A 25,643-nucleotide genomic window follows, 5' to 3' on the forward strand; every position below is an offset into this window, starting at 1 on the left:
ACAATACCCTCTTTATAACAATAGCCTCTCTATAACAATACCCTCTCTATAACAATACTCACTCTGTAACAATACTATCTCTATAACAATACTCTCTATATAACAATACTCGCTCTGTAACAATACCCTCTCTGTAACAATACTCTCTCTGTAACAATACCCTCTATATAACAATACTCGCTCTGTAACAATACTCTCTCTATAACAATACTATCTCTGTAACAATACTCTCTATGTAACAATACTCTCTCTATAACAATACTATCTCTATAGCAATACTCTCTATGTAACAATACTCTCTCTGTAACAATACCCTCTCTGTAACAATATTATCCGTGTAACAATACTCTATCTGTAACAATACTCTCGTTATAACAATACTCTCTCCGTAACAATACTCTCGCTATAACAATACTCGCTCTATAACAATACTCTCTATGTGACAATACTCTCTCTATACCAATACCTCTCTATAACAATACTCTCCCTGTAACAATGCTCTCTGTAAAAATACGCTCTGTAACAATACTCTCCCTATAACAATACTCTATCCATAACAATACTCTCTCTGTGACAATACCCTCTCTGTAACAATACTCTCTATGTAACAATACTCTCTCTGTGGCAATACTCACTCTATAGCAATACTCTCTCTGTGACAATACTCGCTCTATAACAATACTCTCTCTATAACAATACTCGCTCGTTAACGATACTCTCTCTGTGCCAATACTCTCTCTATAACAATACTCTCTCTGTAACAATGCTCTCTCTATAACAATACTCTATAACAATACTCTCTCTGTAACAATACCCTCTCTGCAACAATACTCCATGTGTAACAATACTCTCTCTGTGACAATACTCTCTCTGTAACAATACTTTCCGTATAGCAATACTCGCCGTGTAACAATACGATCTCTATAACAATACTCTCTCTATACCAATACTCTCTCTATAACAATACCCGCTCTATAACAATACTCTCTGTGTAACAATACTTTCTCTATAACAATACTCTCTGTAACACTACGTTCTGTGTAACAATACTCTCTCTATAACAGTACTCTCTCTATAACAATACTCTCCCTGTAACAATACTCTCTTTGTAACAATACTCTCTCTATAGCAATACTCTCTCTGTGACATTACCCTCTCTGTAACAATACTCTTTGAGTAACACTACTCTCTCTATAACAATTGTAATGATTTCATTAGAGAAGTATCAGAGTCAGGCGCAGGACACAGGGATGAGTGCCAACAAAACGTGTTTACTCAAAACCATAATAAAACTTCTCCCATGGTTGGGAGAAACACCTCCAACAACCACAAAACAGGAAACAATCACGGACAAGACAAACAGGGAAGCCAGAGGGTTAAATAATGAACATAATCAGGGAATCATAAACAGGTGTGTACAATTAAGACAAAACCAAACGAACAGGGAAACATAGATCGGTGGTGACCAGTAAGCCGGCGACGTCGACCGCCGAACGCGGCCCGAACAAGGAGAGGGGCCGACTTCGGAGGAAGTCGTGACAACAATACTTTCTCTATAACAATACCCTCTCTGTAACAATACTCTCTGTGTAACAATACTCTCTGTGTAACAATACCCTCTCTGTAACAATACTTTCTCTATAACAATACCCTCTCTGTAACAATACTCTCTGTGTAACAATACTCTCTCTGTAACAATACTCTCTCTGTGACAATACTCTCTGTGTAACAATACTCTCTCTATAACAATACCCTCTCTATAACACTACTCTCTCTGTGACAATACCCTCTCTGTAACAATACCCTCTCTATAACCATACTCTCTCTGTAACAATACTCTCTCTGTGTAACAATACTCTCTCTGTAACAATACTCTCTCTGTAACAATACTCTCTCTGTGACAATACCCTCTCTGTAACAATACTCTCTCTATAACAATACCCTCTCTGTGTTAGATGCTTTCATCTATTTTTATAAGGGTAGAGTAGAGAAAGAAGAAAAGGACAGAATAAGCATCTGATCTGAATCTGATCTGTGCCATACTGGTATTGCTGCTTGGAGAATATGATGCATCTCTTTTGAAAAAGACACACAAACACATACATGTTTCATTACACACACACGGACACACTGAGACATGCACACACACGCACACACAAACACACACACACACACACACTAACACTCCATCCTGCTTTCTACCACAGTGCCTGGTCAGTAATATATCTTGATATAGGGACAGATTTATAGGGCTGGCCTGCCAACAGAGAAGCCCAATAAAAACCCTGGCAACCAGAAACAGATGAAGGGATACTATTTTTTCCTATTATTCTGAGGGGATGTTCAATCGTGACATGGCGAGATATAACGCAACATTTATCCTGCCCATTCATTCCGCAATACCTCTATCTCGTGTGTGTGTGTGTTTAACTTCCCTGTGGTAATTAAAGAGATCAGATGGCCGATGTGATAGCAGGTACTTCAGAGTCTGGCTCCAAACCCCAGATCATCTCAGAGCTGTCTTATTCATGTAAATGGTATCTGAGCCAAGGGCCAAGGCTTGTCTGTAATACTAATCACACACACACACACACAGGCTCACACACACACACACGCACAGGGAAGCAGGCAGGTAGGTACACATACACACACACACACACACACAAACCAGACACACCACTAGGACTAATGCTGCAACAAGGCTACAATGTAGGTCATTGACAGTCTTGATCTTCCTTCTTTGTCATTTTTTAAACCTTTATTTAACTAGGCAGGTCAGTTAAGACTTGCCTTGTGTGGGTTAACTGCCTTGTTCAGGGGCAGAATGACAGATTTTTACCTTGTCAGCTCGGGGATTCAATCTTGCAACCTTTTGGTTACTAGCCCAACGCTCTAACCACTAGGCTATCTGCCGTGTGTGTGTGTTTGCGTGTGTGTGTGTGTGTGTGTGTGTGTGTGTGTGTGTGTGTGTGCGCGTGCGCATGTGTGTGTGTGTGTGTGTGTGTATGGCTTTGGTGTGTGTGGCTTTGGTGTGTGTGTGCGGGGGGATTAAGATCAAAGAACACTGCATTTAGGTTAAGTATGTCTCTAGTATGTAGTCCTACCCACCGTCATTTAGGTTAAGTATGTCTCTAGTATGTAGTCCTACCCACCGTCATTTAGGTTAAGTATGTCTCTAGTACGTAGTACTACCCACCGTCATTTAGGTTAAGTATGTCTCTAGTATGTAGTCCTACCCACCGTCATTTAGGTTAAGTATGTCTCTAGTACGTAGTACTACCCACCGTCATTTAGGTTAAGTATGTCTCTAGTACGTAGTACTACCCACCGTCATTTAGGTTAAGTATGTCTCTAGTATGTAGTCCTACCCGCAGTCATTTAGGTTAAGTATGTCTCTAGTATGTAGTCCTACCCACCGTCATTTAGGTTAAGTATGTCTCTAGTACGTAGTACTACCCACCGTCATTTAGGTTAAGTATGTCTCTAGTATGTAGTCCTACCCACCGTCATTTAGGTTAAGTATGTCTCTAGTATGTAGTCCTACCCACCGTCATTTAGGTTAAGTATGTCTCTAGTATGTAGTCCTACCCACCGTCATTTAGGTTAAGTATGTCTCTAGTATGTAGTCCTACCCACCGTCATTTAGGTTAAGTATGTCTCTAGTACGTAGTCCTACCCACCGTCATTTAGGTTAAGTATGTCTCTAGTATGTAGTCCTACCCACCGTCATTTAGGTTAAGTATGTCTCTAGTATGTAGTCCTACCCACCGTCATTTAGGTTAAGTATGTCTCTAGTATGTAGTCCTACCCACCGTCATTTAGGTTAAGTATGTCTCTAGTATGTAGTCCTACCCACCGTCATTTAGGTTAAGTATGTCTCTAGTATGTAGTACTACCCACCGTCATTTAGGTTAAGTATGTCTCTAGTATGTAGTACTACCCACCGTCATTTAGGTTAAGTATGTCTCTAGTATGTAGTCCTACCCACCGTCATTTAGGTTAAGTATGTCTCTAGTACGTAGTACTACCCACCGTCATTTAGGTTAAGTATGTCTCTAGTATGTAGTACTACCCACCGTCATTTAGGTTAAGTATGTCTCTAGTATGTAGTACTACCCACCGTCATTTAGGTTAAGTATGTCTCTAGTATGTAGTACTACCCACCGTCATTTAGGTTAAGTATGTCTCTAGTACGTAGTACTACCCACCGTCATTTAGGTTAAGTATGTCTCTAGTATGTAGTACTACCCACCGTCATTTAGGTTAAGTATGTCTCTAGTACGTAGTACTACCCACCGTCATTTAGGTTAAGTATGTCTCTAGTATGTAGTCCTACCCACCGTCATTTAGGTTAAGTATGTCTCTAGTATGTAGTCCTACCCACCGTCATTTAGGTTAAGTATGTCTCTAGTATGTAGTACTACCCACCGTCATTTAGGTTAAGTATGTCTCTAGTATGTAGTCCTACCCACCGTCATTTAGGTTAAGTATGTCTCTAGTATGTAGTCCTACCCACCGTCATTTAGGTTAAGTATGTCTCTAGTATGTAGTCCTACCCACCGTCATTTAGGTTAAGTATGTCTCTAGTATGTAGTACTACCCACCGTCATTTAGGTTAAGTATGTCTCTAGTATGTAGTCCTACCCACCGTCATTTAGGTTAAGTATGTCTCTAGTATGTAGTCCTACCCACCGTCATTTAGGTTAAGTATGTCTCTAGTACGTAGTCCTACCCACCGTCATTTAGGTTAAGTATGTCTCTAGTATGTAGTCCTACCCACCGTCATTTAGGTTAAGTATGTCTCTAGTATGTAGTCCTACCCACCGTCATTTAGGTTAAGTATGTCTCTAGTATGTAGTCCTACCCACCGTCATTTAGGTTAAGTATGTCTCTAGTATGTAGTACTACCCACCGTCATTTAGGTTAAGTATGTCTCTAGTATGTAGTCCTACCCACCGTCATTTAGGTTAAGTATGTCTCTAGTATGTAGTACTACCCACCGTCATTTAGGTTAAGTATGTCTCTAGTATGTAGTACTACCCACCGTCATTTAGGTTAAGTATGTCTCTAGTATGTAGTACTACCCACCGTCATTTAGGTTAAGTATGTCTCTAGTACGTAGTCCTACCCACCGTCATTTAGGTTAAGTATGTCTCTAGTACGTAGTACTACCCACCGTCATTTAGGTTAAGTATGTCTCTAGTACGTAGTACTACCCACCGTCATTTAGGTTAAGTATGTCTCTAGTACGTAGTACTACCCACCGTCATTTAGGTTAAGTATGTCTCTAGTACGTAGTCCTACCCACCGTCATTTAGGTTAAGTATGTCTCTAGTACGTAGTACTACCCACCGTCATTTAGGTTAAGTATGTCTCTAGTATGTAGTCCTACCCACCGTCATTTAGGTTAAGTATGTCTCTAGTATGTAGTCCTACCCACCGTCATTTAGGTTAAGTATGTCTCTAGTATGTAGTACTACCCACCGTCATTTAGGTTAAGTATGTCTCTAGTATGTAGTCCTACCCACCGTCATTTAGGTTAAGTATGTCTCTAGTATGTAGTCCTACCCACCGTCATTTAGGTTAAGTATGTCTCTAGTATGTAGTCCTACCCACCGTCATTTAGGTTAAGTATGTCTCTAGTATGTAGTCCTACCCACCGTCATTTAGGTTAAGTATGTCTCTAGTACGTAGTACTACCCACCGTCATTTAGGTTAAGTATGTCTCTAGTATGTAGTACTACCCACCGTCATTTAGGTTAAGTATGTCTCTAGTACGTAGTACTACCCACCGTCATTTAGGTTAAGTATGTCTCTAGTATGTAGTCCTACCCACCGTCATTTAGGTTAAGTATGTCTCTAGTATGTAGTCCTACCCACCGTCATTTAGGTTAAGTATGTCTCTAGTATGTAGTACTACCCACCGTCATTTAGGTTAAGTATGTCTCTAGTACGTAGTACTACCCACCGTCATTTAGGTTAAGTATGTCTCTAGTACGTAGTACTACCCACCGTCATTTAGGTTGTGCTTGTATTCAGGTTGTTTCAATCACAGTTCCCCCCACCTTGAGGGCATGCAAGCTACGTCCTGTCTATTGAAACAACATCGCCTACTGTATAATACGACAATAGTATTCATGAACACCTCTCATTGTGGGAATGTCCCATTCATTGCAATGCAATAAACCAATTGACATGCTATGAGCCTCAATGTTGTTCCTGAGGATGTGCTTTAGGTAAAGGGCAAGTATGGGGATCATGTGAATGTGTCTTAGGGCAGGGGTGAGTTAGTGCTAAAGGCCATTGGTTCAAGGGTCATTGACTGAGGTCTTCTGCTTCAGACTGGCTCATTCTCTTGTAAGAGACGTTAAGGATTATGATACAATACAGGAGACGAGGCTGGGAAGAGAATGAAATGGCAAGTTGTTATACACTGTCTCACGCAAAGATGCACACAGGAAAGCAAACAGCCAACACTTACACAGAGACAATACCACACACAGACACACACACACACACAAACCAATACACACAAACTCACAAAAAAATACACAAACCATAAACATATGCAAAAGGTCACAACACACAGACATGTTTCAGACATACTGAACCTATTGGCACTGGCTTCCAGGCATGTTTCCAGACATACTGAACCCATTAGCACTGGCTTCCAGACATGTTTCAGACATACTGAACCCATTGGCACTGGCTTCCAGGCATGTTTCAGACATACTGAGCCCATTGGCACTGCTTCCAGACATGTTTCACACATACTGAACCCATTGGCACTGGCTTCCAGACATGTTTCACACATACTGAACCCATTGGCACTGGCTGTTGGTAGAGCATGGTGTTTGCATGGTGTTTGCAACGCCAGGGTTGTGGGTTCGATTCCCACGGGGGACCAGTACGGAGAAAAAAATGAATGAAATGTATGCATTCACTAGTGTAAGTCGCTCTGGATAAGAGCGTCTGCTAAATGACTAAAATGTAAAAATGCTTCCAGACATGTTTCAGACATACTGAACCAATTGGCACTGGCTTCCAGACATGTTTCAGACATACTGAACCCATTGGCACAGGCTTCCAGACATGTTTCAGACATACTGAACCAATTGGCACTGGCTTCCAGACATGTTTCACACATACTGAACCCATTGGCACTGGCTTCCAGACATGTTTCACACATACTGAACCCATTGGCACTGGCTTCCAGACATGTTTCAAATAATACTGAACCCATTGGCACTGGCTTCCAGACATGTTTCACACATACTGAACCCATTGGCACTGGCTTCCAGACATGTTTCAAATAATACTGAACCCATTGGCACTGGCTTCCAGACATGTTTCACACATACTGAACCCATTGGCACTGGCTTCCACTCTTAATTGTTAAAGGTAGAAGAGACCTCAGCATGGCAGATGAAGCAGATCCCCTCCCTCTGTTTCTCCTTCAGGAACATTCCTGTAGACCCTACCAGCATCTGGACTAACTACTGTTTCACACTCACACCTCAAAAACATTACTAGTGACCAAGTATGGTAATCACACAGTGAATGAAAGTCAGTTTTGTTGTATATTGATTTTAAGCAGGTCCAATCTGGTTTCAGCTTGTTTGGGCTTGGGAAAACCTTGTACACCTCTTCTGCCATCCTTTGAATTTTCTGCGGTCTCGTAAAATGTATTGTTTGCTATAATCATGGCTGCATTCCTTCACGGCCAAATTAAACTGGAAGCTTTTTCAGAACTTCAAAGATAATCAGCGTTCTCATATTGTTACACACAGATGATCGCCACACCTCAAAAATGTAATGTGTGTGTGTGTGTGTGTGTGTGTGTGTGTGTGTGTGTGTGTGTGTGTGTGTGTGTGTGTGTGTGTGTGTGTGTGTGTGTGTGTGTGTCAATGGTACATGTATGTATGAGTTTCTATGCACCCAAGCCGTGTGACGGTTTTATATTGTGTGCTCTCAGCATATTCCTCCAACTAAAACACACCTCTCTCTCTCTCTCTCTCTCTCTCTCTCTCTCTCTCTCTCTCTTTCTCTTATTCAGCCCCTCCTTCACACCTCAATATCCTCCTGAGAGAGACAGTCAGCTGGAGCAGTCTTTTCTCAAAGAATAGAGACCCTGTACCTATTCCTCCATTAGTCAGCTCTGCAAAGCTAATACTGGGGGGACACAACACTGGGGACACACAACACTGGGGGGACACAACACTGGGGACCCAACACTGGGGGGAACACTGGGGACACAACACTGGGGGGACACAACACTGCGGGGGACACAACACTGCGGGGGACACAACACTGGGGGGACACAACACTGAGGAGACACAAAAACTGGGTGACACACAACACTTAGGGGACACAACACTGAGGGGACACAACACGGAGGGGACACAACACGGAGGGGACACAACACTGAGGGGACACAACACTGAGGGGACACAACACTGAGGGGACACAACACTGAGGGGACACAACACTGAGGGGACACAACACGGAGGGGACACAACACTGAGGGGGACACAACACTGAGGGGACACAACACTGCGGGGGACACAACACTGAGGGGACACAACACTGAGGGGACACAACACTGGGGGGACACAACACTGAGGAGACACAACTCTGGGGGGACACAACACGGAGGGGACACAACACGGAGGGGGACACAACACTGCGGGGGACACAACACTGGGGGGACACAACACTGGGGGGACACAACACTGCGGGGGACACAACACTGGGGGGGACACAACACTGAGGGGACACAACACTGAGGGGACACAACACTGAGGAGACACAACACGGAGGGGACACAACACTGGGGGGACACAACACTGGGGGACACAACACTGAGGGGACACACAACACTGCGGGGGACACAACACTGAGGGGACACAACACTGAGGGGACACAACACTGGGGGGACACAACACTGAGGAGACACATCTCTGGGGGGACACAACACGGAGGGGACACAACACTGCGGGGACACAACACTGGGGGGACACAACACTGGGGGATACAACACTGGGGGGACACAACACTGAGGGGACACAACACTGGGGGGACACAACACTGAGGAGACACAACACTGGGGGGACACAACACTGGGGGGGACACAACACTGAGGAGACACAACACTGGGGTGGAAACAACACTGGGGGGACACGCACATACACATGAGTGCATACATATACACAAAGGCTTTCAATATATTTTGTATCCCTCATTTCATGTTTCCTTTACTGCCTTATACAAACTGATAGGCAGAGAGAAGAGAGAGACAGACAACACAAGTAGACAGACAGACAGAAAGATAGACATTAGGATGATATGCAGCTGGCAGCTACCCTGTGGGTTGGTGGGCTGGGCACCCCCTGTGCCATGCTTCTCCCACTGAGGCAGACACGGTACCCACTGTGCCCCATCTCTGCCAACACAGCCCCCCATCGTGCGGCCTTGCCCCCGGAACTTGTTTACCACACACACACAGAAAGAGAGAGAGGGAAGAGAGAGAGAGAGAGAGAGAGAGAGAGAGAGAGAGAGAGAGAGAGAGAGAGAGAGAGAGAGAGAGAGAGAGAGAGAGAGAGAGAGAGAGAAAAGAGGGAAGAGCGAGGGAGGGAAGAGAGAGAAAGAGAGAGAGGGGAGAGAGAGAGAAGAGAGGGAAGAGAGAGAAAGAGGGAAGAGAGAGGGAAGAGAGAGAGAGAGAGAGAGAGAAGAGAGAAAGGAGGGGAAGAGGGCAAGAAAAGAGGGAGGAAAGAACAAAATAGAACAGAGGAGAGACAACAAGAGAGAGATAGAGTAAAGGGGAGAGACGGAAAGACAGAAACATGGAGGAGAGGGAGGAATTGGCTGAATGCCTCCAAGGTGTTTGTTTGTCTTCATTGAAGACCGCCCCACCTGTTCCCCCCTCCTTCTCCAGCTGACACAGATGTCCCACCAGGAAACCAAGAGAGATTGAGGGAGCGGAACAACAATAAATAAAAAACTAAAAGCAGGAACATTTCAAATCAACAGCTGGTGCAGAAGATGATTCTTCTCTCAGATAGCATGTGCCAGTGTGATTGGAAACGGGCCAAATTGACTAGTTGACGCTTAGTTGCACCTAAAAGGCCCATCCGCACACAGAGGTTTGGTAGGACTGTACTGGCCCTCATTGACAAACCAGTCATGTCTCCTTCCATTATGGCTCTCAAACCATGCTAGTCCCTCTAGAAGCCTGGGTCTCTGACCAAACATAGATGTACTGAACAGGATATTGAAGAATGCATTGTAATATTCCAATAGAAGTGGCGATATGTGAGGTGAAAACCTATTTACTCTCCAAAACAACATGTCTGTCATTTTCTCTGGATTATTTTAGTATTATTCCTGAAATGCAAGTTTGTTTCTCACTATAGTGTACTATAACAACGGAAGCGGACAAATGTAAAGTGACAAATATTTCCCTCCAAAACAACATGGCCGCCTTCTTCTCTGCGGTGCTTCTCTTTGTACTAGTCTCAAAATGGCTGCAGCATATCTACTCTAATCTCCCCCAGAGCTAGATAAATGTACCTTGGTCAGAGTGGGAGTCAGTCCGTGCCTCGGTCCACACAAACACCCCAATGTTCAGGTCCACATTACATGGCTGTTTATGTCTGTGAGTGTGTGTGTGTGTGTGTGTGTGTGTGTGTGTGTGTGTGTGTGTGTGTGTGTGTGTGTGTGTGTGTGTGTGTGTGTGTGTGTGTGTGTGTGTTTGCCCTCTTGTCTTCCACAGTACAGCTCAGAGGACAAAGCCAACCACAGGAGAATGGGTTACTCATCTTTTCGGTGATTCTTCTATTCTTGTATTTTCTGTTATGATGGATACTATACTAGATACTGTGTACTGTCAGTGTATAGACTCTGTATTTCATGTTACTAAGTTATGATGGAGACTATACTAGCTACTTTGTACTGTCAGTGTATAGACTCTGTATTTCATGTTACTCTGTTATGATGGATAATATTCTAGATACTTTCTACTGTCAGTGAATAGACTCTGTATTTCATGTTAATCTGTTATGATGGATAATATTCTAGATACTTTCTACTGTCAGTGAATAGACTCTGTATTCCATGTTACTCTGTTATGATGGAGACTATACTAGATACTTTGTACTGTCAGTGTAGACTAGCTGGTCTGACTGGTCATGTCTAGTATGCTATTGTGTGTACTTTATATGACACCTGCGTCTGATTTGAATATCTGCCTGGTTTATAGGGGTAGTGATCAATCATCCCTGCTGTCATGAGGAGTGGAGGACCAATGGAGGGAGGGAGGGAGGGAGGGAGGGAGGGAGGGAGGGAGGGAGAGAGAGAGAGGGAGAGAGGGAGGGAGGGAGGGAGGGAGGGAGGGAGGGAGGGAGGGAGGGAGGGAGGGAGGGAGGGAGGGAGGGAGGGAGGGAGGGAGGGAGGGAGGGAGGGAGGGAGGGAGGGAGGGAGGGAGGGAGGGAGGGAGGGGCTCTAGGTATACATCAAGATAGAGATTGTTTATTAGAAAATGTTCGTTAGAGACTGCTTGTTAGAGACTGCTCGTTAGAGACTGCTCGTTACAGACTGCTCGTTACAGACTGTTCATTAGAGACTGCTCGTTACAGACTGCTCGTTACAGACTGCTCGTTACAGACTGCTCATTAGAGACTGTTCGTTACAGACTGCTCATTAGAGACTGCTCATTAGAGACTGCTCGTTAGAGACTGTTCGTTACAGACTGTTCGTTACAGACTGCTCGTTACAGACTGTTCGTTAGAGACTGCTCGTTACAGACTGTTCGTTAGAGACTGCTCGTTACTGACTGCTCGTTACAGACTGTTCATTAGAGACTGCTCATTAGAGACTGCTCGTTACAGACTGTTCGTTAGAGACTGCTCGCTAGAGACTTTTCGTTAGAGACTGCTCGCTAGAGATTGTTCGTTAGGGCATGCCCACATACTGGCTGCCCGATACACACACACAAGCACATGCACACACAAATGCACACACACACACACACATACTCAGGAGTAAGGATGCATAACTGACTAAGATACATGCGGGCAGACATTCCACTGTGTGGCTGATTTGAAGCGTCAGCAACAGTGTTTTTAACTATGTCCTTGTACAGTGTGTGTACACATGGACAATATGATCTTGGAGAGGGTGATGGGAGAGGGTCAAACACAGATTGATGGTGTGAGATCTCAGAGTGTGTGGTTTTCCACTATACTGCTCTGAATGGGAGGCCCAACCCACGCACATGTTTACGCATACACTGCCACATGTACCGTAGCATACACACCCAATAAATCCAATTACACAATGAATCCAATCAGCCAATAGCCCTTGCTGTATTCACCACTAGATAGGTGTGTGTGTGTATGTGTATGTTTATTGTATTTGTGTGTCTTCCACCTTTACCCAAACACACTTTCTGTCATCGTTCCACCCAGGTCGGGGAAATAAGGCAGGCGACCGCATCAGTGCTGCTAAGCTCTTGAAATATGAATGGCTTTAATTAAATGGGCTCTCTTTGCCATCTGGCCCTGGGATTGGTGCTTGCTTAATGAACTGAGTTTCTCTAAGACGTGCCACACCACTCACTGATAACACAACAACAACATCATGATCTACTGTGCTTCTCTAGGCAGTCAGAAAACATGGCTGTGAGACAGAGGGAATGAATGAGAAAGAGAGAGAGCGAGAGAGAGAGAAGGGAGGGAGGGACAGAGAGAGAGTGAGAGAGAGAGACAGACAGACAGAGAGAGAGTGAAAGAGAGAGAGAGAGACAGACAGACAGAGAGAGAAAGGAGGGAGGGACAGAGAGAGAGTGAAAGAGAGAGAGACAGACAGAGAGAGAAAGAAAGGCCTAAAGCGTGAACCTGAGTGATAAATGCAATGCTACGATGCGGCACTTTGCATTGAGCAGGGCTCCAGGCGCTTAATGATGTTTGTGAACCAGTGGCAGCGCCCAGAGATTTCCCTCTCAACACCCAGCAGGACAGAGAGGAAAGAGAAAGAGGAGGAAAGAGAGGAGGAGAGATGATAGGATGTCTCACTGCAGCCAAATCAAGAGACATCCCTCTATGCATGCTAATGCTAATGCTCCATCTCTCCAACTCTTCTCTATGCATGCTAATGCTAGCAGCACCCTGCTCCATCTCTCCAACCTTTCTCTATGCTGGCCAATGCTAGCAGCACCCTGCTCCATCTCTCCAGCTCTTCTCTATGCATGCCAATGCTAGCAGCACCCTGTTCCATCTCTCCAGCTCTTCTCTATGCATGCTAATGCTAGCAGCACCCTGCTCCATCTCTCCAACTCTTCTCTATGCATGCTAATGCTAGCAGCACCCTGCCTGCTCCATCTCTCCAACTTTTCTCTATGCATGCTAATGCTAGCAGCACCCTGCTCCATCTCTCCAACTATTCTCTATGCATGCTAATGATAATGCTCCATCTCTCCAACTATTCTCTATGCATGCTAATGATAATGCTCCATCTCTCCAACTATTCTCTATGCATGCTAATGATAATGCTCCATCTCTCCAACTATTCTCTATGCATGCTAATGATAATGCTCCATCTCTCCAACTCTTCTATATGCATGCTAATGCTAGCGGCACCCTGCTCCATCTCTCCAACTCTTCTCTATGCATGCTAATGCTAGCAGCACCCTGCTCCATCTCTCCACCCCTTCTCTATCTGCATCTCTTTCGTTTCACTCTCTCAGCCTGCGCCTCACACATACATGTTGTTAGATCTCTCTCTCGTTTTACCTCTCTCTGGCATCACATAGCAAATCAAATCAAATGTTATTTGTCACACGCTTCGTAAACAACAGGTATAGACTAACAGTGGAGTGCTTATTAGTACCTTTGCTCTCCCTACCTTTACATAACATGCTATATTTCTCTCATATCCACCCTTTCTCTCTCCGCTTCCCTCCCCTTCTCTCTCTGTGACGTTAAGTGACTGTCTGTCTCTGTGACTCTCTCTCTCTCTCTCTGTCTCTCATAGCATTACTAAATAACACAGACTTTAGCTTAGCCTAACTTAGTAGTAGTGCTACTCTATGACAGAGTTTGGAAGGAGTTGGGAGTTTAGTGACTAGCACAATTCAACGTGATTGTGAAGCTATTTTCTGGACATTCTGATCATACAGTCTCTATGTACTTGACATCTAACGTTATCTCTGCTCGGTGTGAATCAGGATACATTTCAACCTGCTTTCTCCACAAAGATGGAATAACCAGACTGGGACAGTCCTGATGCATCGTGAGCCCTCCAATTCCCCTTCCTCACCCCCCCCGACCTTAATTCTGACACTCTGGTCAGACGGCAGGGGTGTGAGGACAGACTCAGAGAGGCGACACAAAGACGCTGCTCCGCTCCCACCGTCACTGAACATCTCTCACGCAACCCTAACGACCAGAGCCTAACGATTCCCCAGCGCCGAGTCTACACGGCCATCTGCTAACTTTTGTTCCCCTCTTTTTGTCAGAGAAACTCCCCGTTTTAATGGACGGCGGGTTAGCAGCGAGTCAATGTAGCACTGGGGAGTCTGTGTGTGCTTTGACTGCTGCATGAGGGAGGCAGTAGAACGACATAGCCTCCCTTTGGAAGGGTCATAGTACTTCGGCCAATCATTTAGGGGCGGCAGGTAGCCTAGTGGTTACAGCATTGGGCCAGTAACCAAAATGTTGCAGCAAATATACTGCACCAAAAGTGTAAGCTTTCTGTGTCCGGGACAGAGACTAGTATACTGCAATTCATTTTAGCAATTGAGAAAAGATAGATATTATAAGATAGGAATTAGAGATATAGATAAGATGTGTGGTGAAAAAGGTAGCTGAGAAACATACACACTGAAGACGGTCACAGCTTGTTCTATCTAAACCAGAATATTAGTTGGTTTATTACCTCTAAACCCTGGCTGGTTTTCCCCATGTCACAGAATACATCAACTAGGAGAAACATACACACTGAAGAAGACAAAGGCAATAAGGACACACACACACAGAACAAATCAACTGATCCTCCTTTAAGATTGTGGGCAGCGGTCACTGTTCTGATTCTATACTCGTCTACCATTCATCTACCTTGCCGTGTTTGACCTTGACGTTGTTTTCCACATAGAGCAATAGAGAGACCACAGAAATACAAAGCACAATTCACAACGGATCTCTCTGCCACAGGAGATTGATTACATCTTAATTGGGGGGGACAGGCTTATGGTAATTGCTAGAGCAGAATCAGTGGAATGGTATCAAATACATCAAACACTTGGTTTCTATGTGTTTGATGCCGTTCCATTCGCTCCATTCCAGCCATTATTATGAGCCATCCTCCCCTCAGCAGCCTCCACTGCTCTCTATAGCAGTAATCAAAAACTTTCATTTCAATCTATTCCACAAAGTGTGTGTTTTTTCAACTCTTTCTCTTTTTGACCTCAGTGTACTTGATTGATAGGCAGACCAAGTTTTGATCTAATCTACCTGTCTCATATTGATTCCTTCATTCCAATTACTTTAAGAGCAGGCCAAATTGAAAGGAGCCCTTAATTGCGGCTAATTTGGCCCGTAAATGGTCAGCTATTGTTCTGAAAGAGAGGCCTTAAATCCCAGCAGCCCCCAGCCCACACTGAGTAGACCTGAGTCATCTGACATACAAAGTGTTTTTAATCTACATTAAGCAGCCTCAATGTTCTCAGAGAATGGCTCAATTAAAAAGCTAATTTGAGACACCCAGAGTTGAACATTGTGTCTGTCTGTCTGGATCGGTCTATCTGTCTAGATGTGTCTGGATCGGTCTATCTGTCTAGATCTGTCTAGATCTGTCTGGATCGGTCTATCTGACTAGATCTGTCTAGATCTGTCTGGATCGGTCAATCTGTCTGGATCGGTCTGGATCGTTCTATCTGTCTGGATCGGTCTATCTGTCTAGATCTGTCTGGATCTGTCTGGATCGGTCTATCTGACTAGATCTGTCTAGATCTGTCTGGATCTGTCTGGATCGGTCAATCTGTCTGGATCGGTCTGGATCGTTCTATCTGTCTGGATCGGTCTATCTGTCTAGATCTGTCTGGATCTGTCTGGATCGGTCTATCTGACTAGATCTGTCTAGATCTGTCTGGATCGGTCAATCTGTCTGGATCGGTCTGGATCGTTCTATCTGTCTGGATCGGTCTATCTGTCTAGATCTGTCTGGATCTGTCTGGATCGGTCTATCTGTCTAGATCTGTCTGGATCTGTCTGGATCGGTCTATCTGTCTAGATCTGTCTGGATCGGTCTAGATCTGTCTATCTGTCTGGATCTGTCTGGATCTGTCTGGATCGGTCTATCTGTCTAGATCTGTCTGGATCGGTCTATCTGTCTGGATCTGTCTGGATCGGTCTGGGTCGGTCTATCTGTCTAGATCTGTCTGGATCGGTCTGGATCGGTCTGGATCTGTCTGTCTGTCTGGATCTGTCTGGATCGTTCTGTATCTGTCTGTCTGTCTGGATCATTCTGGATCTGTCTGTCTGTCTGGATCTGTCTGTCTGTCTAGATCTGTCTGTCTGTCTAGATCTGTCTGGATCTGTCTGGATCGTTCTGGATCTGTCTGGATCTGTCTGTCTGTCTGTCTGTCTGTCTGTCTGTCTGTCTGTCTGTCTGTCTGTCTGTCTGTCTGTCTGTCTGTCTGTCTGTCTGTCTGTCTGTCTGGGTCTGTCTTTCTGGCTGGATCTGTCTGTCTGTTGGTAAATCTATGCACAGGTTCATTTCAAAGTCAGACAGATTGACAACCTGTAGGTCAAATTCCGGTCTCATATCGCCTTAATAGAAATGTAGTTAGATTATGAATTATGAAAATATGGACTTTATTTGGACTGCAGATGTGACAAGGTTTGATTTCCCCTCAGATAAACTGTGGGACACAAAGCCTTGAAACATTGCACAAGGAAATCACAGAAGATTTACGCAATTTGAATATCCTGATCTTCAGCCACTCGTAAAGTCACCCTGCTCAGGCTTACAGTCTTAAAACGGCCAAAGCTTGTTAGATCTAAACCAGACTATTAGTGGGTCCATTACCTCTAAACCCTGGCTGCTTTTCCCCATGCCACAGAATACATCAACTAGGGCTGCAGATTCAGCAATGCCTTGATAAAACAGCTTGCCTCACAACACCAGAGTTGCGGTTTCGATTCCAGGTCACATAATACAGTATGTAAACTGGAAGTGTCTTTAGATCATAGTATGTGCTAAACCAATGGTAGAAACGGAGCCTAAGGAGGAAGCTAGGCTAGCATGCTTTGGGGTATCTTCCATCCCTTTCAAATCTACAAGAGAATCAGCTCCACCTGCAAAGCACTGATTATAGACAAATAAACCACCGTCAGAAAGTGAATCATCATGGATCCATCTGTACTGCAGTTAGCTTGTTCTAGAATCTAGCTCAATGCCTCCGAAGGATACAATGGAACGTGGAAAATAATGTTTTTTCACTTCAGCCTTCACAAACCTAATTTCATTGGGGCAAAAAAACAAAATAAAGATTACGTAGAAAATCAATCCGGCCAGGTAGATGTACAGTAGGTCTAGATGAAATTCAACTAGCAAGGGGATGGCGACGCGGTCCAAAGAACATACCGGAAGATTAACTACCAAGGCCTTGATCTAATATGGAAATAAATTCATAAGGGTATTACATCTACTCAAACTTAATCAAATTAACCCAGGTCTTTCAAGACGAGACGAGGAGCGTGCATCAAAGGCTAAAGCAAAACCTGCCTGTGCTTCAGATTATATTCACTTGATGAATGCATACGTGGTCTCAAATTAAATTCAACCTGCACTAGCTGCAGTATTCATGACCAGAGGGCATATCAAACACTCCCTAACGATGCAGACCTCACTTCCCTGTTCAAAATCAACCTTAAAAATACACCTCACACCCATAACGCACAATACCACCTGCTTGCTCTACACGCAAGAACTCCTACACGTTGGGAATTAAACATCTATATCTACCTGTATCTATCTCGATGTGTAGAATATATGTCTCAATGTGTATTGCACTTTATATCTGCTCTTTAGTGTTTGCCCCTACCATTTTCCATATGATCTGCCTCACCGACACTGCCATCCGGCGTGGTCCTCTCGTAGCTGTCCTCGGGCAGGGGCAATGCACCCAGCCTGGGGCCCCCCGAAGAGCTCTTGCTGCTGGGCGTCTCCGACTCCTCCAGCCCGCTGTCGTAGCAGCTCTGCAGCGATCCCTGCTGGTGTGGGTCCTGGGGTTGGCTCACCACCGAGAAGGTCACTCGGCGGAACGGCTACAAGAGAGAATAAGATGGCGTCGGGGTCACTAGCTGGACTATAGGAGGGAGGGAGGGACGCCCGGGCAAAGGGGGTTCAACTCCGTGGCACAGAGGACAGGGGGTTAAGTTTAAAAAGTGTAGGGGATACAGTTGAAGTATAAATGAGGTAAACGTAGGGAGTACTGTATGTATACAATACAGCAGAGGGAAGAAGGGGCTACTGGGAGCTACAGTTAAGGGAGTTGCTAGACCTTTTATACACTTCAAGTCGAAGTAGGGGGTGTTAACTGCTGAAGAAGTTTGCTTGCGAAGGGTCTGGTAGCCAAACGCTATGACATCACGCTCGAAGCTACATATCATAGGCCGAACACCTGTCCACACACAAACAAGAGATAGGAGTGGCTAACACAGCGGAATGTATATTATGGCTGTACAATAACATCCCAATGCCCAAACTCCTTCTAAAAGACATGTAGGTAGTACACAGAGGAGCTTTCACTACTCCGAGAGCGTCTGAAAACCCACAGGGGTGCATACGGCAGCTAGTTAGCTGATGGTGTGTTAAATACAGTTAAGGAGGAGGGAAGGACGCCGCGGCTGAAAGAGGACAAGGTGAGTAAACTCCTTATGGGAGGTGTGAGATAACACTGGAGCTAAGAAGAAGGAGCAATAGGTTGATTTACTGCACGTTGAGAAAAGCTTTGCATGAACAACTGATGAGGCTCGAGGACAGGGTGTACTAGAAATCAGTGTCCATCACGAAAGGTCTACATTTGTGTGTGTGTGGAGGGAGAGACACACACACAGAGAGAGAGAGAGAGAGAGAGAGAGAGAGAGAGAGAGAGAGAAAGAAAGAAAGAAAGAAAGAAAGAAAGAAAGAAAGAAAGAAAGAAAGAAAGAAAGAAAGAAAGAAAGAAAGAAAGAAAGAAAGAAAGAAAGAAAGAAAGAAAGAAAGACAGAGAGGGAGACAGAGAGAGAGAGAGAGAGAGAGAGAGAGAATGACAGAGAGAGAGAGGGAGAGGGAGACAGACAGAGAGAGAGAGAGAGAGAGAGAGAGAGAGAGAGAGAGAGAGAGAGAGAGAGAGAGAGAGAATGACAGAGGGAGGCAACAAATTAACGGCAAGTTTGGTCATTACCAGAATAAATGGAATAACAACTACATAATGAGATTCATTAATTTGATACAGTCACAGTTCCACTGTAGCTGTGCATCTCCCCTACTGACACCCCTTGGACCTCTCCCCTCCTCCCGTCTCCTCTCCCCCTGTCCTCCCTCGTTTCATTCTTCATCACAAGAATATTAAACAGGGAAGGGGCCATTATTCAAACCATTTTCTGTCTTTGTATCGCTGCTCTTGTCCTTTTTTCCTCTCTCTCTCTGACTGTTATCAGTTATTACACATCATTATTAACAATTGCAACGTTAATATGTGCCATGGTTCCAAACCCTGGAAATTGTCACCATTACGGACAAAGAAACATACCTGACATCTCCATCAAAATGTCTTACACACACACACACACACACACACACACACACACACACACACACACACACACACACACACACACACACACACACACACACACACACACACACACTGGTCGTTCTGCGACAGTTCCCTACAGAAATGACACCCCTTTAGTTATTGTGGCATGGAGAAACAATTATTGTTTCAAGCGCCTCTGAATCTCAGGCAACGACAGGAGGCTAGAGACTCTTAAACCATTGGGGAAAAGTGTCCTCCTCCTCTCTGCATGTTAAAATTGGCATTCATTTCTGTATTTATTTCTCCAGTTTTTCTCTCCCTGGCTAATGCAGCAATCTTAGCAATAAATCATGTTTCCATGTAATTACAATCAAAACTCAACAAATGAACTGAAATAAATATTCATTGGAATTTCACTTGGATAGTCAAACATTTGTTGCATAATTAAAATTAAGGCCCAGAAGGGGGGTCCTGTTATTTCACTGCAATAATGCTCTAAATGACGTTTAGATATCAAAACCTATTCCTCGGCTCGTTCCTAGACAACAAAGGTCTGAGCCGTGCGTGACAACGATCCCAAGCTTGAATGAAGTGGTGGTATAAACAGCAGAAGCAAATTCAAACCTATACTCTGGATCACACATCAGGTGGGTCTAATCCTTAATGCTGATTGGTTAAAATTGCATTCCAGCCATTGTCGATTCCACAAGTTACCACCGGCTAAATCTATGATGTTGAAATGCCTATTTACTCTTTTCAGTATGACTGTGCAATCCACTGTCTCATCAGCCAAGCCAGGCAATTTATAAACTTGTTTTGACCTGAAATGTATTTTTCGAATGAAGCGACTGTTGCTAAATTAATTGGTAGAGAGGTGGTTGTGAGAGAAACACTTGGACGAAGCAAAGAGAGGAAGATTGAGTCTGAGAGAAAAAAGGGAAGAGAAAAAAACAAGAAAATAAATAAATAAATATGGTTCACCTGCGTTTCCTTCTATTTTCTGGGAAAACAAAATTATAATTTGTTTTCGGACCAAAATGGAGTGCACACACACACACACACACACACACACACACACACACTGCAATAGCAAGAGGGTCTGTTGAGATTTTATAAACACCCATTTCTCCTTTAAACACATCAATTGCATAAGAAGACATTTCTTTCCAGACTACTTTGTTTCTAAGTGTGTGTGGTGGCAGCACCTGTGAAACTAGGCAACAGTAAGCATGTCGTCCCCCGCGAAAGATGCAGAACCCCCCCCCCCCACCCACCCTCCTAGGATCCAGAACGTAGAAGGATCACAGAGGGTTCTGTCTAGGAGTTTCACGTGCAGAGAGGCAGGGGAAAATAAAGCCTCTCTCCATCCCTTCCTCATTGTTGTTGACCAGCAGTAGTACTGTAAAGATAACCTCCAATCAGATATCAGAATTACACGAGGTAATCACAACAGAACCTCAATGAGACAATGGGGGTTGATGAGATCAAAGCAGAGAATGCGGGGGCTGGGTCACCATACATACAGTCACATCAGGGGCTGGGTCCCCCTACATACAGTCACATCAGGGGCTGGGTCCCCTTACATACAGCCACTTTGGGGGCTGGGTCACCCTACATACAGCCACTTCGGGGGCTGGGTCCCCCTACATACAGTCACATCAGGGGCTGGGTCCCCTTACATACAGCCACTTTGGGGGCTGGGTCACCCTACATACAGTCACTTCAGGGGCTGGGTCACCCTACATACAGTCACATCAGGGGCTGGGTCCCCTTACATACAGCCACTTCGGGGGCTGGGTCCCCCTACATACAGTCACATCAGGGGCTGGGTCCCCTTACATACAGCCACTTTGGGGGCTGGGTCACCCTACATACAGCCACTTCGGGGGCTGGGTCCCCCTACATACAGTCACATCAGGGGCTGGGTCCCCTTACATACAGCCACTTCGGGGGCTGGGTCACCCTACATACAGCCACTTCGGGGGCTGGGTCCCCCTACATACAGTCACATCAGGGGCTGGGTCCCCCTACATACAGCCACTTCGGGGGCTGGGTCCCCCTACATACAGTCACATCAGGGGCTGGGTCCCCCTACATACAGTCACATCAGGGGCTGGGTCCCCTTACATACAGCCACTTCGTGGGCTGGGTCAACCTACATACAGTCACTTCGGGGGCTGGGTCCCCCTACATACAGTCACTTCAGGGGCTGGGTCCCCCTACATACAGTCACTTCAGGGGCTGGGTCACCCTACATACAGTCACTTCAGGGGCTGGGTCCCCCTACATACAGTCACTTCAGGGGCTGGGTCCCCCTACATACAGTCACTTCAGGGGCTGGGTCACCCTACATACAGTGTGTTTGTTAAGCATTCAGGCCCCTTCACTTTTTCCACATTTTGTTACGTTATTCTAAAAGTCATTAAATAGCTTCTTCCCCTCATCAATCTACACACAATACCCCATAATGGCACAGCTAAAACAGGTTTCAGAAATGTACGTAAGTATTCAGACCCTTTACTCAGTACTTTGTTGAAGCACCTTTGGCAGTGATTACAGCCTCGAATCTTCTTGGGTATGAAGCAAAAATCTTGAAACACCTGTATTTGGGGAGTTTCTCCCATTCTTCTCTGCAGATACTCTCAAGCTCTGACAGGATGGATGCGAAGCGTTGCTACACAACTATTTTCAGGTCTCTCCAGAGATGTTCAATCCGGCTCTGGCTGGTCTACTCAACAACATTCAGAGACTTTTCCTGAAGCCACTCCTGCGTTGTCTTGGCTATGTGCGTCATGTCATTGTCCTGTTGGAAGGTGAATATTCACCCCCGTCTGAGGTCCTGAGCACTCTGGAACAGGTTTTCAAAAAGGATCTCACTGTACTTTGCTCCGTTCATCTTTCAATCATCCTGACTAGCCTTTCAGTCCCTGCTGCTGAAAAATATCCCCACACCATGATGCTGCCACCACCATGCTTCATGGCTTTATGGATGGTATTGGCCAGGTGATGAGCGGTACCTGGTTTTCTCCAGATGTGGCACTTGGCATTCAGGCCAAAGAGTTCAATCTTGGTTTCATCAGACCAGAGAATCTTGTTTCTCATGGTCTGAGAGTCCTTTGTGTGCTTTTGGCAAACTCCAAGCAGGCTGTCATGTGGCATCCGACTGGTCACTCTACCATAAAGGCCTGATTGGTGGAGTGCTGCAGAGATGGTTGTACTTCTGGAAGGTTCTCCCATCTCCACAGAGGAACTCTGGAGCTCTGTCAGAGTGACCATCGGGTTCTTGGTCACCTCCCTGACCAAGGCTTTTCTCCCCCAATTGCTCAGTTTGGCCAGGTGGCCAGCTCTAGGAAGAGTCTTGGTGGTTCCAAACGTATTCCATTTAAGAATGATGGAGGCCACTGTGTTCTTGGGGACCTTCAATACTGCATAAATGTGCTGGTACCCTTCCCCAGATTTGTGCCTCGACACAATCCTGTCTCTGAGATTTATGGACAATTCCTTTGACCTCATGGCTTGGTTTTTGCTCTGACATGCACTGTCAACTGTGGGACCTTATATAGACAGTTGTGTGCCTTTCCAATCAATTGAATTTTCCACAGGTGGACTCTAATCAAGTTGTAGAAACATCTCAAGGATGATCAATTGAAACTGGATGCACCTTAGCTCAATTTCGAGTCTCATAACAAAGAGTCTGAATGCTTATGTAAACAAGGTACTGATTTTTGTATAAATTTGCAAACATTTCTAAAAATCTGTTTTTGCTTTGTCATTAGGGGGTATATGTGTTTAAATGTATGGCATTCATTTTAGAATAAGGCTGTAACGTAACAAAATGTGGAAAAAGGGAAGGGGTCTGAATACTGTCCGAATGCACTGTATGACTGGACAATAATCAAGACAAGATAAAAGTAGAGCCTGCAGGACTTGCTTTGTGGAGTGTGGTGTCAAAAAAGCAGAGCATCTCTTTATTATGGACAGACCTCTCCGCGTCTTTACAACCATTGAATCAATATGTTTTGACCATGACAGTTTACAATCTAAGAAAACGGCAAGTAATTTAGACTCCTCAATCTGTTTTCAACAGCGACACCATTCATTACCAGATTCAGCTGAGGTCTAGAACTTGGGGAATGATTTGTACCAAATACAATGCTCTTAGTTTTAGAGATGTTCAAGACCAGTTTATTACAACACAGACCGCAACTCTTTGTTAAGGCTTTCAGTGACTTCATTAGCTGTGATTGCTGATGCGTATATGGTTGAATCATAAGCATACATGCACACACATGCTTTGTTTAATGCCAGTGGCAGGTCATTGGTAAAAATAGAAAATAGTAGAGGGCCTAGAAAGCTGCCCTGTGGTACACCACACCTTACATGTTTGACATTAGAGAAGCTTCCATTAAAGAAAACCCTCTGAGTTGTATTAGAAATATAGCGCTGAATCCACGATATGGCTGAGGTTAAATAGCCATAACAAATACGTTTTCTCAATAATAGGTTTTTGTCAATAATATCAAAGGCTGCACTAAAATCTAATTGAATAGCTCACACAATCTTTCAACCAACCATCAGTCATTTGTGTCAGTGCAGTACATGTTGAATGCCCTTCTCTATAAGTGTGCTAAAATTCAAGAAATAGACTTGTGTTTGGTCAAACATAATTATTTCCAAGCTGATAGAACCAGTAAAGACCGCTTTATCACTCTTGGGTAACGGAATGACTTTGGCTAGCGCTACAGGGTCTCTGCCTTCCTCTCTGGCCCTGGCTAGCGCTACAGGGCCTCTGCCTTTCTGGCCCCGGCTAGCGCTACAGGGTCTCTGCCTTTCTGGCCCCGGCTAGCGCTACAGGGTCTCTGCCTTTCTGGCCCGGCTAGCGCTAATGGGTCTCTGCCTTCCTCTCTGGCCCCGGCTAGCGCTACAGGGTCTCTGCCTTTCTGGCCCCGGCTAGCGCTACAGGGTCTCTGCCTTTCTGGCCCCGGCTAGCGCTACAGGGTCTCTGCCTTTCTGGCCCCGGCTAGCGCTACAGGGCCTCTGCCTTTCTGGCCCCGGCTAGCGCTACAGGGCCTCTGCCTTTCTGGCCCCGGCTAGCGCTACAGGGTCTCTGCCTTTCTGGCCCCGGCTAGCGCTACAGGGTCTCTGCCTTTCTGGCCCCGGCTAGCACTACAGGGTCTCTGCCTTCCTCTCTGGCCCCGGCTAGCGCTACAGGGTCTCTGCCTTTCTGGCCCCGGCTAGCACTACAGGGTCTCTGCCTTTCTGGCCCCGGCTAGCGCTACAGGGTCTCTGCCTTTCTGGCCCCGGCTAGCGCTACAGGGTCTCTGCCTTTCTGGCCCCGGCTAGCGCTACAGGGTCTCTGCCTTTCTGGCCCCGGCTAGCGCTACAGGGTCTCTGCCTTCCTCTCTGTCTGTACAACTGATTGAACGCCATCCATGACAGCCATGGGTGATTGAATGCCTCAGTCATTCAAGCCAAATGAACAGACTAAACTGAAGTAGTCACAGGTTACTGGGATATACTGTGGTCAGTCTGAGGTTGCTGTGGTTGGCCGGCTCAGGCTCCCAGGCTAGATCCTGAATCTAAAGTCGAAACACATGTCAGCCTACCGGTACGTGCTATACTGGGGCCTAGAGCCAATAAGAAAGCTGTTTTGTTGTGCTGTTCATGTCAATAACGTGTGACCTCCGATTTTATTTTCATTTTCTCCTTAAGTCCCTAATTGAAAGAGCTGAACAGTTGTCAGGAATAGTTGATTTGTGCTTGAGATGATCTATGTGTTATCTCAGCAGAACACAGAATGAATGAATAGTAGATTGTCTTGACAACAATATATTTATGTTCTGCA

General features: G+C 45.2%; 1 protein-coding gene across 5 annotated transcripts in view; it reads right to left on the reverse strand.

Annotated features, from left to right (window-relative positions):
• LOC106608544 (protocadherin-7) overlaps window positions 1-25,643 on the reverse strand; it is a 211,103-nt gene that overhangs the window by 81,213 nt on the left and 104,247 nt on the right. For 2 of the 5 annotated variants that reach the window (XM_014206500.2, XM_014206503.2), the window contains exon 2: window positions 18,101-18,323. The exons of 2 other annotated variants lie outside the window; for them this stretch is intronic. In XM_014206500.2, the coding sequence (XP_014061975.2) occupies window positions 18,101-18,323 (223 nt within the window). The remainder of the gene's footprint in view (window positions 1-18,100; window positions 18,324-25,643) is intronic. One more of the 5 variants, XM_014206501.2, reaches the window with a different exon arrangement.

This window comes from Salmo salar, chromosome ssa07, assembly GCF_905237065.1.
Source record: "Salmo salar chromosome ssa07, Ssal_v3.1, whole genome shotgun sequence".
In the NCBI taxonomy this organism is placed as follows: Eukaryota; Metazoa; Chordata; class Actinopteri; order Salmoniformes; family Salmonidae; genus Salmo; species Salmo salar.